The sequence below is a fragment of the Triturus cristatus genome, chromosome 4_2, assembly GCF_964204655.1.
Source record: "Triturus cristatus chromosome 4_2, aTriCri1.1, whole genome shotgun sequence".
Classification (NCBI taxonomy): Eukaryota; Metazoa; Chordata; class Amphibia; order Caudata; family Salamandridae; genus Triturus; species Triturus cristatus.
The window spans coordinates 560,400,966-560,416,020 of NC_140586.1; the positions used below are offsets into that span (position 1 = coordinate 560,400,966).

The following is a 15,055-nucleotide window of genomic DNA, read 5'->3' on the forward strand; positions in this document are numbered from 1 at the left end:
AATTTTTCTGGAAACCCTTATACTCTAATCTGTTCAAATCTTCGGCCACTTTAAATAAAAACAAATCTAGTCCTGCAAACTGTGTGCCTTGTGGTGTAAACTTTGAATTTTGTCTAAGGCCACTGTCCTTGGATAGGTCTGTTGAAATATCCAAGTGATCGCATACCCCCCCGGGCTTCTAATAACAAGTGCGCAGAACTGATACAAAGCTTGGCCCAAGCCACTGGATTCTTGAGTGTTCACGGCGGGGTGTCGGCACCCCCTCCCCCACTTTAATCATCGCAGGAGGGGATTTGTGAAAGTCCGATTGCTGCAACTCCTCTCTGGACCTAGCGAGTTACCGTGGCAAGGGGACACAAACATCACAGCGCAAGTTGAGATGGGGCCTGTATGCTAGATAGTGGCCCAAGGGCGTGGATCACGAGCTCCATGATTGAGATATTACTAACCTAAGGCTGCGCCACCTGGTCACTTTCAGAGACACCATGAGTAACGTTCGGATAACGAACGGCAGATCGGGTCAGTACATTTAATAAAGTTAATTTCATCTGGCCCAGAGACCGGAGTCTGTCTCATAGGGAGAACCCAGACAGGCCATTTGGAGGCTTGGGATCGGAGCACCATGGCCAGGGGGCAGGTAGTACCCTCTGGAGAAGACACAGCTTCACGTGGGTTCCCCCCCCCCCCCCCCCTGGTATGATCAAGCAATGTCCGGGAACAGGGGGGCAAGATACACTCCTCAAACTAAAATGGATAAATATTCCTCCTCAAACACTGTAGATACTGAAAGTGCGGAAAAGACCAAAATCCAGAACGAGCCTAGACAGGGAGCCGATGACCCCGCCCTGAAAGCTACTCTGGATGCAATGACCGGCGTACGCACGTCACTTGAGAGCAGGGTGGACTCAATAACAACTGAAGTAACTCTAATCCGAACTGACATAGAGGAAATGAGGAACAAAGTCAAAGCGATGGATACAGTCACGGCAGATCTCTGCCACAATTCCAAAATGATGCAGCGACAAATCAAAGACCTGCAAGTAGGGTGATGGAAAGCAAATTAGACGATTATGAAGGAAGGTCACGTAGGAATAACGTTCAAATACTTGGGGGGCCGGAGAGGGCAGAGGGGCCTGCATCTACCTTTTTGTTGAAGAATTGATTATGAAGCGCCTCCAACCGAAAAATCTCTCAAATTTATTTTCAGTGGAAAGGGCACATCGAGTCCCCGAGACCGCTATTGGCTCGACTTTTTAACTTCAGAGACCGTGACGTGGTCTTGCAAACTGCCCGCACTGCCGCGGCAATCAAGATTGACAATACCATTGTAACGTACTTCCCTGATTTTACTGTGAATGTGCAAAAACAGACGCTCCTTTCAGGGCATCAAACTTCATTTCTGAGAAAAAGGACTTAAATACTCCATGTTGTTCCCGGCGAGGCTACGTGTGGAAGCAGAGGGGAAAAACTGACTTTTCGACACCCCTGAACTGGCACAAGAATGGCTTGATGGATGGAGACTGGTTAGTGGAAATGGCGCCAAGCAAAGGAAAGACCAATCTCCAAGAAAGTCAGCAATGACAGAGGTACACACAAGGCGACAACAAGAAGGCGAAAACGCGGACTAGTTGACATCAGAAACTGACTTGCTAATTGCAGAGCAGGTTGGGGGAGGACTTGTATGTTGGGATGGCACTCTTTCCCTTTTTTCCTTTTGTCTTCAATGTATGGCGGTGGTGAAGATATAGAGACAGCACCCCCCACTTTCTTTGTCAGAGTTTTAATATGAGGTAACAGTCGCTCGGCATAGTTGGGGATGGGGGCATTGTTCAGCCCAGATTGCAGGGAAGCAGGGAGGGGGGTTTGGGGTTACATTTAGTTCTTATTGGTAGTTTAGATGACATTGCTTTACTGTGGACAAGGGTAACAGACAATTCCTCTTGGACACGTCAAGGGCTGGAATTACCAAACTATTTTCTTGTTTCAGTCACAAATGCGAGAAGGAAGCCTGCACACGTGGGAACCCCCAATACGCAAAGTATAATCGGTATTACAGAAGATGAGTTCGATAGGAAAGAGAAGCATTAGGATACTGGCTTGGAATGTGAATGGCCTGGGATAGAAGCTAAAAAGGGCAATAGTGCTCCAGTACATACAGAGACATTCACAGGATGTAGTTCTCCTTCAGGAGACACACTTGATGGGAAACGCATGCAGAGCCCTCACCAGGTGGGATTATAAATTAGTTGCACACTCTGCATTTACAACCGGATCCTGAGGGGTGGTCATAATGATTAGAAAGAACATCCCAATGTTGATTGAACATACATGGACAGATAAACAGGGTAGATATACAGCGATCTTGGGGCCACGGGAAGGTAAGATACTAACATTATTATCCTTGTACGTACCTCCAGGTGTCTGCTTTAAAGACCTAGGGGACCTGTTGCTCACACTCCCCGTAGGGGCATTATTATTGGGAGTGGGCTTTAACTCAATAGTCTCAGTACGACTGGACTGTCCTCCACCAAAGGAGGTCCCATCCTCGCTAACACCAATCCGTGACTTTATGGACGCTATGGGGCTAGTCGACACATGGCGCACCCTTTACCCCACAGACACCCAATTCACATATCACTCTGGTGCCCACAGGTTGTCTTTCCAGATTAGACTACATAATTGTACCTGCAGATCAGATGGGGCAAATTAGAGAAGTGCGCTACTTGGCGAGAGGTATATCTGATCACTCCCCATGTGGACCCTGATTGAAATGGGAGAGCAGCAGTCTGGAAGAGTAGCACCAATAAATCAGTGATTCTTGAAAAACTATTCAATAAAAAAAGTCGGTGAAAAAAGAAATAGGGCTGTACTGCCAGGAAAATGAGGGGTCGGTGGAGTCAGCACACTCGCTCTGGGAGGCCTTTAAAACTGTAATCTGGGGCCTCACAGTCTCCCAAATAGCAGAGACCCTTAAAGAGAAAACCGGCCATGTTGGAGGAGGAAATACCTGGCTGGAGGGGAAGGCACGGAGAGAAGATGTCTGAGGTCAAGCATATGTTGGAGATAAAGATAAGAGTATAGAGACCGCGCCACTGATGCGGCTCGAGCGCAACACAGGGCCACGCAGTGTAGAATTTACGAAAGATGGGACAAAGCAGGGAAACTGTTGGCATGGCTGGACAGGAGAGAACTGGCCAATAGATTAGTAGCTGAATTGAGGACTGAGTCGTGGTTGCACTTGTCGGAACCACAAGAAATAGCGCATGGATTTGCCGATCACTTTCTGAACCTGTATAAATCCCATACGACCTCCACAGGTGAGGAGGCAGAAGCCCTTTTTATTAGGTATGTCTCTCTCCACCCTTTCTGAGTAGGATTCCTCCAGTCTAGATACCAAGCTCACACACACAGAGGTGGACTACAGTCCGGGAAGGCAATGGGTCCCAATGGTTTACCCATTGAACTGTATAAGCTACCGCCCCGCTAAGATAGCACCACATCTCACTAAGATGTTTCTTGAGAGTTGAGAAAAGGGGACGCTCCCTTCAGACCAGAGACTAGCCATAATAGTGGTCCTTGGTAAAAGTGGTAGGCCCAAAAACAAATGCCCCTCATACAGACAGATATCCTTGCTTAACGCGGAGGTTAAGATCCTGGCCAAATTGCTGGCCACCCGCCTCTTGGAAGTAATTATAAAGCTCGTGCATCCAGACCAGTCCGGCTTCATGCCATCAAGAAATACCTCACTTAACCTCGGGTGCTTACACGGAGTCATGGGTAGAATAGAGACACAGAGAAAGCTGTGGTGGTGTCGCTGGACGCCACCATGGCATTTGATACAATAGAATGGTCCTACATGTTTGCAGTCTGAGAAAAATGGGCATTGGTCCCAACTTTATCAGTTGGTTGGGGCTCCTGTATAGTGAGCCATTGAGGCAGGTAGTGGTTAATAACAGAAAGTCAAGAGTGTTTGGCCTCGAAAGAGGGACTATACAGGGCTGCCCCCTCTCCCCACTGCTCTTAGCATTAATGCTGGAGTCCCTGGCACTATGGGGCTACGGTGGGCAGATGACTGTGAGGAACGGATCTCCTTGTATGCAGATGTAATACTGTTACATCTGGCATCACAGAGTGCCTCTATAAATGGAGCGCTGCATATTTTTACGAATTTTGGCAAATATTCTGGATATAAAATAAATTGGTCCATATCGGTCATTTATGTGCTATGGGGCAGCTTTCCCAAGTTGCCCAGTGGGTATGTGATAATGGAGGCAAAAGAAGGGTTTAAGTATCTTGGCATCTACCGCTTCTAAATCAACACTGGTTTCCCATTACCGGGGAGAGGGTGATTCAGCACACCTTATCTCGGTTTGGCATGGCCACTGTGGGGGACCGTTATATTAATGGTCAGGCTTTTTCTGCATCAGATCCAGATAAATTCCCTGATGCGTCATTCATGGATAAATTTGTACTCGCCCGCATCCGTTCCACTTTACGCCCCGTAGCGCTCATGCCGCTATCCACAGTAATAGCGACACGGGAACTCATCTGATTTCTAAATTGTATAGATCATGCACAGCAACTGTCCCAATCAACGATGCCACCGTACCCGCTACCTGGGTGGCAGATTTAGGCCACCCAATTACAGATGACCAGTGGGAAGCATGTTGCCAACAGATTGTCAATCTCCCTGAACAGTCGCCACAAACGTATCCAGTTCAAGTTCCTTCGGAGGATATACATCATGCCTGAAAAAGCGCACAAAATAAACACGGATAGACTGCACTGCTGCCTCAAATGCAAATCCCCGCATGCAGACTTTGGACACCTCACTTTGACATGTTGCAAAATCAGTAGTTATTGGACCGCAATACACCACACATTAGGGGAAATGATAGGGCTAGACCTGGTTCCCACCCCTGAGGTGGATTTAATGGGGTAGGTTAAAAACATTCCGAAGTCAGTCAGGAAATACACAGCGATGAGTCTATTACTTGCCAAGCGGGAAATAGCATTAAAATGGGGACGCAGGGCTGTGCCACAACATAGTGATTGGCTTACAAGCCTAGCGTACTGCAACCTCAACCATGATATATATGCTTCACACTCCCCAGCACATCTCGCCCACGTGACATCTGGGGCCCCCTTAGCACTACAACACGACAGCGCACTCACAACCTGCCGCTCAACTAGAGGACGGACTGATTCCTGCTGGAATAGGTTGATTAGCCGGGATATGTACGATTTATTTGAAAAGATGATCTATCACCTAGCACCTAGAGAGCCACCGGTATCGCGGACTGGCGTAATGTATGATACACAGCTGCAAATTGATGGTCATGAAGATGCATGTCGTATGCATGCTCAACTAAGTAATCCATTCAAGTATAAAACTGTTGGGATAAGTGTCATACGATGTCCGAAAAATGTTTTTGAACATGATTATTTTTCCATGCCATTATACTGGAGCTGCCATTTTGATGTGAACTGTATAATGAAAACGGTAAATTAAGTTTAAAAAAAGTATCTTGGCATCAATGTTACCAAAGATCCAGTACAATATTATGAACGTAGCCTCCTGCCTCCTCTGCAGAGACTTGAGTGATGTTCAACACTGGAAATACCTCCCACAGTCACTATTAGGGTGCGCCGCTTTATTCAAGATGATGGTATTTACCACGATTCTTGTACAAACTGCAGAACTCCCCAGGTCCAGTCCATGCAGGTTATTTTAAAAGTATAGAGGGTGCACAGAGGGAACTGTTGTGGGAAGGGAAACCGCCATGAGTAGCGACCCAAAAACTAACAAGGGGATGGTATTATGGCGGCATGGGGCTCCCTGACATCAAGAGTTATTACTGAGCGGCGCAACTAGCACCAATTAATCAATGCATATATAGAACAAATGATGACCCCAGCTACAGAATGGACAGATGGCTTCTCCCGGATGGGAGCTATTCCAGAGTGCTCTATGCTAACCTGGCAAAAACAAAATGAACCGGCCTGACCACACATGCAGTGCAAATATGGCACACTGAGTATGGGATGGAAAGGGAAAATAACGCAAGCAACCCCCCTTTAGGACGCAGAAAAATTAGGCAATTTGAGAAACTCGAGGGGCTTTGTTGGCTGGGATTTGATTGAGATCTCCCGAGTGGACGATCTATGGAGGAAAGGGGGGTGATTCCCTTTACCCAGTTGCAGAGAGAGTATGAAATGGCCGAGACAGAAACATTTTGATACTTTCAGGTCCAACACGCGCTACAAGCAGCCATTCCAAAAGGTCGATTGCTTCCCGAGTCCTCCCCTCTCGAAGATAGGACCCTGGAAGAATATATGCCCCGAAAAGCGTTCTCAATGGTATATAGAAAATTGATCAATAACATGCCTGACACCCTCCTACATCTTCGCAGCCACTGGGAGAAAGATACAGCGGTGTTGGAAGATGACGAGTGGCAAGAGGCTCTGTCGTCCCCCAAAGAAGTAGCAATTTCATCTAGGTTACGGTTAGTGCAGCTTAAGGTGCTACATAGAACATATTTATCAAGTACTGCTCTGGTGAAGATGGGCTATAAAGATGATCCTGGGTGTAGTAGAGGATGTGGCCAACAAGGAACTTTTATTGATACCATTTGGGAATGTGTATACATCTAGTGCTACTGAGCTAAAGTGGCCCAGTGCATGGCAAGCGATCTGGTAAAGCAAGTAGAGCCCAAGATAAAATTATGCCTTCTGAATGTGTGTGACCCCACTGACTTACAAAAGAAAGAGAAAACCTGGGAGACTCTGGGGATGACTGTAGCCAAGCGAAATACGGCTAAACTGTGGAAGGCACTCAAAACACCAACACTGGGTACATGGAAAAAAGACATATAATGGTGCATGGTAATGGAAAGGAAGGTATATGAGTTGAGGCTGTCCCAAGAAATGGTAATTTGTAATAAAGCACTTCCCTCATGGGTTGTGTCCCCCTTTGGGCACTACTTTGCGGTACTTTGTCAATTTGTGTTGTCGAAGTAAACAAACTTTAATATCAGTTTCTGTTTTATTCTTCGTATTTCAATTTGAAGTTCATTCATTGATTTGGTAACTCATAATGTACGGACTATTTTTTTTATCCAATGCATTTCGAGTTATTAAAAAAAAACCTTCATCAGGGATTAGTCCTAGGATAAATATTAAATAATAACATGAGAAATTGTCATTCATTCTGTATAAACGAAACTAGATATTAGCTATTATGCGTGCATGCAGTACAGTATCGTAATTTGATTCATTATGTTCTGTATTCAGGTTTAAATAAAGCTCTAAAGATTTGGGGTAGTTAAAGGTTGATAATGTGGCGGTAGTTGTGATTTAGGTGAAGGTTGGTGGCTGGAATAAAGTTTTTAAGCGCTCATAAGAGTTTGTGATAGAAATTGTGGTTGTGCTCGCATGCCAAAACGGTATCTAAAAAAGTTTTGTGGAGTTTAAACAAAGAGGATAATCATGCTCAGATGACGGTATAAAACGGAAAAAATACGTTAAAGCGGGATTTTCATCTAAAGTAGTCATGAAAGTAAGTGGAGTTAAAACGATAGTGACGTGAAAAGTAAGTGAAATTAAAAGCGTGAAAAATAAAATTCGTACCTCACTCGGTTACATTCATTTCGTGTATCGCTTTGCTGATCTTCGGTTGCTGTGCAAGCGTTTCAGGTGAAGTTAGTGTCAGCACGTTAAGAGTGAAGATAGAAGTAGGACTGTGCACGTTAGTTAGAAATCGAAAAGGGGCTAAATGTTTGAAACAAAGGTGGCCATTTTGTAATGGGTTTTAAACATAAACGAGTGTATAAACAAGTTTGTCATTGTACAGACACTAGGTATAAATTATAAATAACATGATAATTCGATGCGTTCATTCATCCCGAACGGGTGAATGCTCTCCAGTCTTTTGATCCAATGATTTTCACGTTGAAGTAAATATTTTTTTTGTGATCACGGCCTTCTTGTTGTGTTTTCACTTCGAGGATTAAGAACTTTAGTTGACTTGTATGGTGATTGTTTGACATGAAATGATTAGCCACAGTTGACTTGTTTTTTGTGCGAATATTTGATTTATGTTCATTGATTCTTGTTTTTATTTTTCTCTCTGTTTTGCCCACGTAGACCATGCCACGTGGGCATTTTAGTAGATACACCACATTCATAGTGTCACATGTGGCTGTGACATTGAGTTTAATGTTATGACCTTTTCTGGGGTGTGTTCTATTGGCTCCAGGAATGATGATGTGACAATTGTTAGTTTAAACACGCAATGGTTCCTTTGAATGTTTTTGTATCTTTGATGGTCTTGTGTTTTAGCATTTCCCCCAGGTTTTTATTCCTGGTGTAAGCAAAAATTGGCATGTTTTTTAAAAGGTTTTTAAAATCTGGTTCCATTGTTAGGATCAGCCAGTGGCGTTTGATGATTCAAGAAATGGTAACACATCGGGGGTAAATGGAATTAATATAGAGGGAATATTTGTGAGCCCCTGCAGGCATTAAGACATCCTGAACCGGACACACAACACTTTAAGGGAATATATAGTCATAGTAGGGTCAATACCAAGATAGGAATGTTAAGTAAGATTCAATGTAACCACATGGTCATAAGTATTGTTGGAATTGCATTTGAAATGTATTTAAGATGTCATCAATAAAAAGAATTATTAAAAAAAAATCTCAAACCCCTTGGTACTCTGTTATTCTCAAGATAGCTTTTCAATTATTTAAGGTGGAAAGTGGGATTGCCTATAAAGTGTGGTGTCAATTAGATCTAAGCCTGATGTTCTTTGTTTATATAGAACAGAATACTTCACTGTTTCATAAACTCTTTATTATATTGTAAAATAATTATGATTAGGAAAATGTTGTTTAAAATGAAATGCATAGCTTGACCATGTTTTTCAAAAAAAAATTGTGGCGAGCCTTCCCTCCTATTTCTTAATCCATTTGAAAGTGTTTGATAACTCTGTTTCCCTTTGTTTGGAAGCTGGATGTAATTTGGGTGAAAGGAGGCTAATAAGTATTTCATAAGATGGTTTGTAATTCTCCTATTACGTGCTGCAAGTTTAATTGTATACTTGCCATTTCCCAGGTTCATGTCTGGAAAAGAAATAAAGAAAAAAAAGCATTTGTTTGGCTTGCGAATTCGTGTGCCACCCGTGCCACCAAATACTACCTTGAAAGCTGAAGAAGAACCTGAAGGAACATCTCATGAGTTCAAAATCAAGGGCAGAAAAGCAGCAAATCCTCTACAGGATAAGCGGTAAAAGAATGCAATAGTATTTTAAAAATGGAGTCTGCTGTATGGTATATTATGACATTTCTAGATCTTGCCTCCCTCTTGACAAGGTCCCATAGTGCTTGCTCTGATAATTGGGTCAGTGACTAGTACATCTGTAGTGCTTGGATGGTAGACTAATATTTATAGTAGTCTGGTCTGTGATAATAAGATTGCAAGCAGCATATACAAACCACTAATTGATTGTGACATGGGTTCAGTTAGGTCCAGTACTTTCATGATCTGTAGTGCATGGATGGCCGAATGGGGTTGTTAGTCACCACATCTGTTAGTATTTATTTTTAGTGTGTGCGATGTAAGGGGGGTGGGCTCCAGACTTGGTGTGGTGACTTGTATCCATGACCAGCACTTCTAGTTGTAACGAAGGAGGAGAAGATGGGTTTGTAAGCAGCGAACCCATTAGTGTTGACTGATTTACTGACATAAAACCAGATGGAGATTAGTGTTGATTTTGTGCTTCTTCTGACAGTGGACTGTGAAAATTGACAAATGATGAGATCTGGGAGAAGGCTGATGTTTCACCAAGCTTACTTAAGAAGGGCCAGTTTACTATTGGTCTGTAGTTTGCTTCATAAGCATTTGACAATTCCTTGTTTCTTTAGTACAGGTTTAGTAAATTATGTTTTTAATTCAATTCAGAAGAAAATTCCCTGATTGATAAGATGGAACTGATGGTAGCTTGTGCTGGATTGATAACAGGCGATTCTAGGTGATGGTTTTGAAGATGCAAAGTTTATGCCATTTATTAGCTCAGTAATTTTTTCACGTCTGTAGGTAAAACGATAGTTAAGGTTGTATGTTTAGGGTATCTGGTTTGATTTCAAGCGTGCTGATAACAATTAGTTGTTTGCCTTTGATTGGAAGTAAAAGTCAAGTTGGGTGCCTTTTCAGTTAAGAATGTCTATATGGTGTTTGAGTTCCTGAGAGGGGTTTGCTCCTATTTCGGTGCTAGCAGGGCTACTTGACCCCTGCACCGGCTCCACCACCTAAAAAGAGAGATTTTGCTACCTCTCCATTAAGGATACCTTCTCTTCTTCCTCCTACTCCTCCTCCCCCTCCACCTCCTCCCCCACCACACCGCTCTCCTACACCATCCCCTACTCCAGTAGCTGATGATGATTCCACCTCTTATGATGCGGGGGGTGCGGACGATCAACCACTAGGGGACCCTACTCCTACTCGCTCCCCAGACCCCTGGGATGATTATAGCATTCCAGACGTCCCTAACATCCCACAAGAGGACATCTACCCCTCCAGGCCTCCCCCCCCATTGGACACTTTTGACACCACACATGTCCACCTCAAGTTTACCCATGCTAAGGGGGTCATTAAGCATGCACCAGAGGTCTTTAAAGACGCGGTCAGGGCTCGAGTCATCAACCATAAAATCGAGAAAAAGTGTAAGGCCGCCCCTACTGATTCAGCCTACATTAAAGGTCCCGCACCACTAGACTCCCTTGTAGTCTCCAATGCGCGAAAAAGAGCCAATTCCCAATCAGGTGAAGCACCACCACCAGATAAGGAGTCTAAACTCCTGGACGCCTCTGGCAAACGAACAGTGTCAGAGGCGGCAAACATATGGCGCATTGCCAATACTCAAGCGCTGTTAGCCAGGTATGACAGGGCGCATTATGATGAGCTTGAGTCCATATGGCAGCACCTCCCAGACAGGTATAAAAATAGGGCCAATGAACTTATACAAGAAGGTAAAACCATTACTAACACCTCCATCCGTTGTGCCTTAGATACAGCAGATACCGCCTCAAGGGCAATAAACACCAGTGTCCTCTTGCGTAGGCATGCCTGGCTACGCATTTCAGGCTTCAAATCTGAAGTCCAGAGTTCCATCCTCAATCAGCCATTCGATGAGCAACACCTATTTGGCTCTAATGTTGACGTAGCCCTTGAAAAATTGAAGAAGGACACAGATGCAGCCAAATCTATGGGAGCCTTGCAGTCGCAAGCTCCCAGACATTCCTTTCGTCGCTCATCCTTCAGAAGCACCACCAGAGGCTACTCCTAGGATAGCCCCTCCATTTCTTACAAAGCTCCCACCCAATCCACCTTTACTAGAGCTTTTCCAAAGAGGTGGTTACAGGGGGAACAACAACAAAGGCAGAGGCAAAGCCAACTACTCCCGCTCTGCCTCCACCCCCACCCAATGACTTACCTCCACTTCCCCCAGACCACTCCACTCCAGTCGGGGGGAGACTCCAACAATTCCTTCCTGTCTGGACCAACATCACTTCAGACAGGTGGGTGCAACAGATAATTCAATCCGGCTACGGTCTCGAATTAACATCTACCCCCCCAAACATACCACCCAGACCGCGTCCAATGTCACAACAACATTTGTTACTGCTAAAGCAGGAGGTAATCTCCCTCCTACAAAAAAGTGCACTAGAACCTGTTCCCCCTGCACCAACAAAACAAGGGAGTTTACTCCTTGTATTTTCTCATACCAAAAAAGGACGGCTCTCTAAGGCCTATTCTAGACCTCAGACCCCTAAACCTATACAAACACTCAGACCATTTCAACATGGTCACACTCCAGCAGGTCCTTCCTCTGCTTTCACAGGGCAACTTCCTTGCTACCCTAGACCTCAAGGATGACTATTCCCACATTCACATTCACGACGCTCACAGGAAGAATCTCAGATTTGTAGTAGACGGTCAGCACTATCAATTCAAAGTACTCCCATTCGGAGTCACACCAGCACCACGAGTGTTTACCAAGTGCCTAGCGGTGGTGGCAGCACACCTAAGACGACAGCACATCCGCGTCTTTCCATATCTGGACGACTGGCCAGCTCATACAACCAGTGTGTACAACACACTCGCGCCACTATTCAACAACTTCAGGACCTGGGGTTCACAGTAAACCACGCCAAGTCCCATCTGCAACCGTCCCACACACAATACCTCGGTGCCACAATAGACACCTCAAGGGCGCTAGCCTATCCCAGTCCCGCTAGGATAGCAAGCATGCAGGCTCTTCTCACCAAATTCCAACCGCAACACTCTCTTCCAGCTCGAGTGTTCATGCAAGTCATAGGGATGATGGCCTCTTGCATATTCATAGTGCCTCATACAAGACTCCAGATGCGTCCTCTCCAAGAGTGCCTAGCACGCCAATGGAACCAGGCTCAAGGTCAGTTAACAGATCTGGTGTTGGTAGACGGTCGTACTCATCGCTCTCTGCAGTGGTGGAACGCGAAAAACCTTTCCAAAGGGCAACCGTTCCTGGAGCTGGTTCCTCAAATAGTTATGACAGCGGACGCATCGCTCTCTGGCTGGGGAGCTCACCTACTACATCATACCATGCAGGGCAGGTGGACACCTCAACAAAAGTTACTCCACATCAACCACCTGGAGTTACTAGCCATATTCCTAGCCTTAAAAGCATTTCAAAAACACATCAGGCAAGGCTGTCTTAGTCCGCACGGACAACATGACAGCCATGTACTACATACAAAAACAAGGCGGGACACACTCTCTGCAGCTCTCAGCTAGCACAGAACATATAGAGGTGGGCTATACCTCAGAACATTTTCCTCCTAGCCCAACATGTCCCAGGAGTCCAAATCACCATAGCCGATCTGTTGAGCCGTCAAACACAACAGATCCACGAGTGGGAACTTCATCCAAAAGTTCTTCAACCGTTTTTTCAAATGTGGGGGCAACCACAGATAGACCTCTTCGCCACCCACAAAAACGCCAAATGCCCAAGCTTCGCCACCAGATATCCACGCCCATTGTCCAAAGGCAATGCGATATGGATGAACTGGTCAGGCAGATTTGCGTACGCTTTTCCGCCTCTCCCACTCAGTCCACTAGTGGTGCGCAAACTACAGCCACATTCCTTCACTCTCATCCTAGTTGCTCCAACTTGGGCCAGACAACCGTGGTACACCACATTGCTGGAACTCTCCGTAGTTCCGCACCAGAAGTTACACCTCTCTCCACGCCTCTTAACCCAGAACCATGGAGAGATCAGACACCCAGACCCAGCTCAGCTCAACCTGGCGATCTGGCTCCTGAGATCCTAGAATTTGGTTACCTTAACCTTCCCCCTGACTGTATGAACGTCATTAAAGAAGCTAAGACGGCCTACCACTAGAGCATGCTATGCAGCCAAGTGGAAACGTTTTGTAATATATTGTCATAACAACACCACCAGTCCCCTAGATGTGCCTATCCAACACATCATAGGCTACTTACTACACCTCCAAAGATGCAACTTAGCCTACACGTCTATTAGACTGCATCTTGCTGCCATAGCAGCATATCTACAAAATAGACAACATCTATCACTTTTCAGAGTACCTGCCATAAAAGCCTTTATGGAGGGCCTCAAAAGAATAATTCCCCCCAGAGTACCACCTTCACCTGTGTGGAAATTAAATATCGTTCTCACAAGACTAATGGGGCCTCCTTTTGAACCTCTACATAAATGTGAGCTACAATTCTTAACATTGTAAACTGCTTTCCTAGTAGCCATTACTTCTTTAAGAAGAGTTAGCGAACTACAAGCACTAACCATTCAGGAACCCTTTCTGCAAATGCATCATAAGGTTGTTCTCATAATTAATCCTAAATTCCTTCCTAAAGTAATTTCTCCCTTCCACCTCAATCAATCTGTGGAGCTACCCGTATTCTTCTCGCAGCCGCAAACTGTCGGAGAAAGAGCCCTTCACACCTTGGATGTCAAAAGAGCATTGCTTTACTACATCGAGAGAACACAACCCTTTCGTAAGACCAAACAACTATTTGTGTCTTTCTCACCACCACACAAAGGCAACCCCATATGCAAATCTGAGATAGCTAGGTGGAGTGTTAAATGCATACAAATTTGCTACCACAAAGCAAAACGTACATGATCTGGTCCTCCTAAAGCCCACTCTTCAAGAAAGATAGGAGCTTCAATGGCATTTTTAGGGAATATTCCCTTAGATGATATCTGCAGAGCAGCTACATGGTCTACACCACACACATTCACAAAACACTATTGTGTAGATGTGCAAACTAAACAACAAGCTAGTGTGGGCCAGGCTGTACTCAAAACACTATTTCAAACTACTGCAACACATACTGGTGGTCGCCACTAGGAGAGAGTACTGCTATACAATCTATGCATAGTGTGTAATATGCAGCTCATATGCCTCAACGGAAAATGCTACTCACCAGTATGCATCTGTTCTTGGCATGTAGAGCTGCAGATCTACACCTGCCCACCGCCTCCCCGGCTACCTTTTATCTGTTCCAGTATGATCTTATTTAGATACAGCATACATGGGCACCTTTCCTGTTACTTACAAAGCTCCATCAATTCCCTGCTGACGAAAAACAATCTGAGGATGGAGCCGATGCCCATACGCAATATGATCCAAAGGAGGAGTCTCATACCTCGTGACTTCCAAAGACTTTCCAGGACAAAAACAAGTGCAAACATCCGGGCTCAACATCAGATGGCGATATATGCATAGTGTGTAGATCTGCAGCTCTACATGCCAAGAACAGATGCATACTGGTATGTAGCATTTCCTTTTTCACTTGGGCATCGAAGGAAAACGATGAAGAGTTGGAAAAAAGCCAACAAGATTATTGAGGATCTAAAAGTCATTCAAATGCACTGAAGGAGACTGACAGTTTAGGGGGTTTTCATTGAAGACTTGATAACTGGATGGTCAGGGAATGCGAGAGAAGGGTATGGAGCATACACCCGTCATATTG

General features: G+C 44.9%; 1 protein-coding gene across 2 annotated transcripts in view; it reads left to right on the top strand.

The window, feature by feature from the left end:
• Window positions 1–15,055, top strand: part of MTF2 (metal response element binding transcription factor 2) — a 404,555-nt gene that overhangs the window by 273,583 nt on the left and 115,917 nt on the right. For both annotated transcript variants that reach the window (XM_085602198.1, XM_085602199.1), the window contains one exon: window positions 9,116–9,286. In XM_085602198.1, coding sequence (XP_085458324.1) covers window positions 9,116–9,286 — 171 coding nt within the window. The remainder of the gene's footprint in view (window positions 1–9,115; window positions 9,287–15,055) is intronic.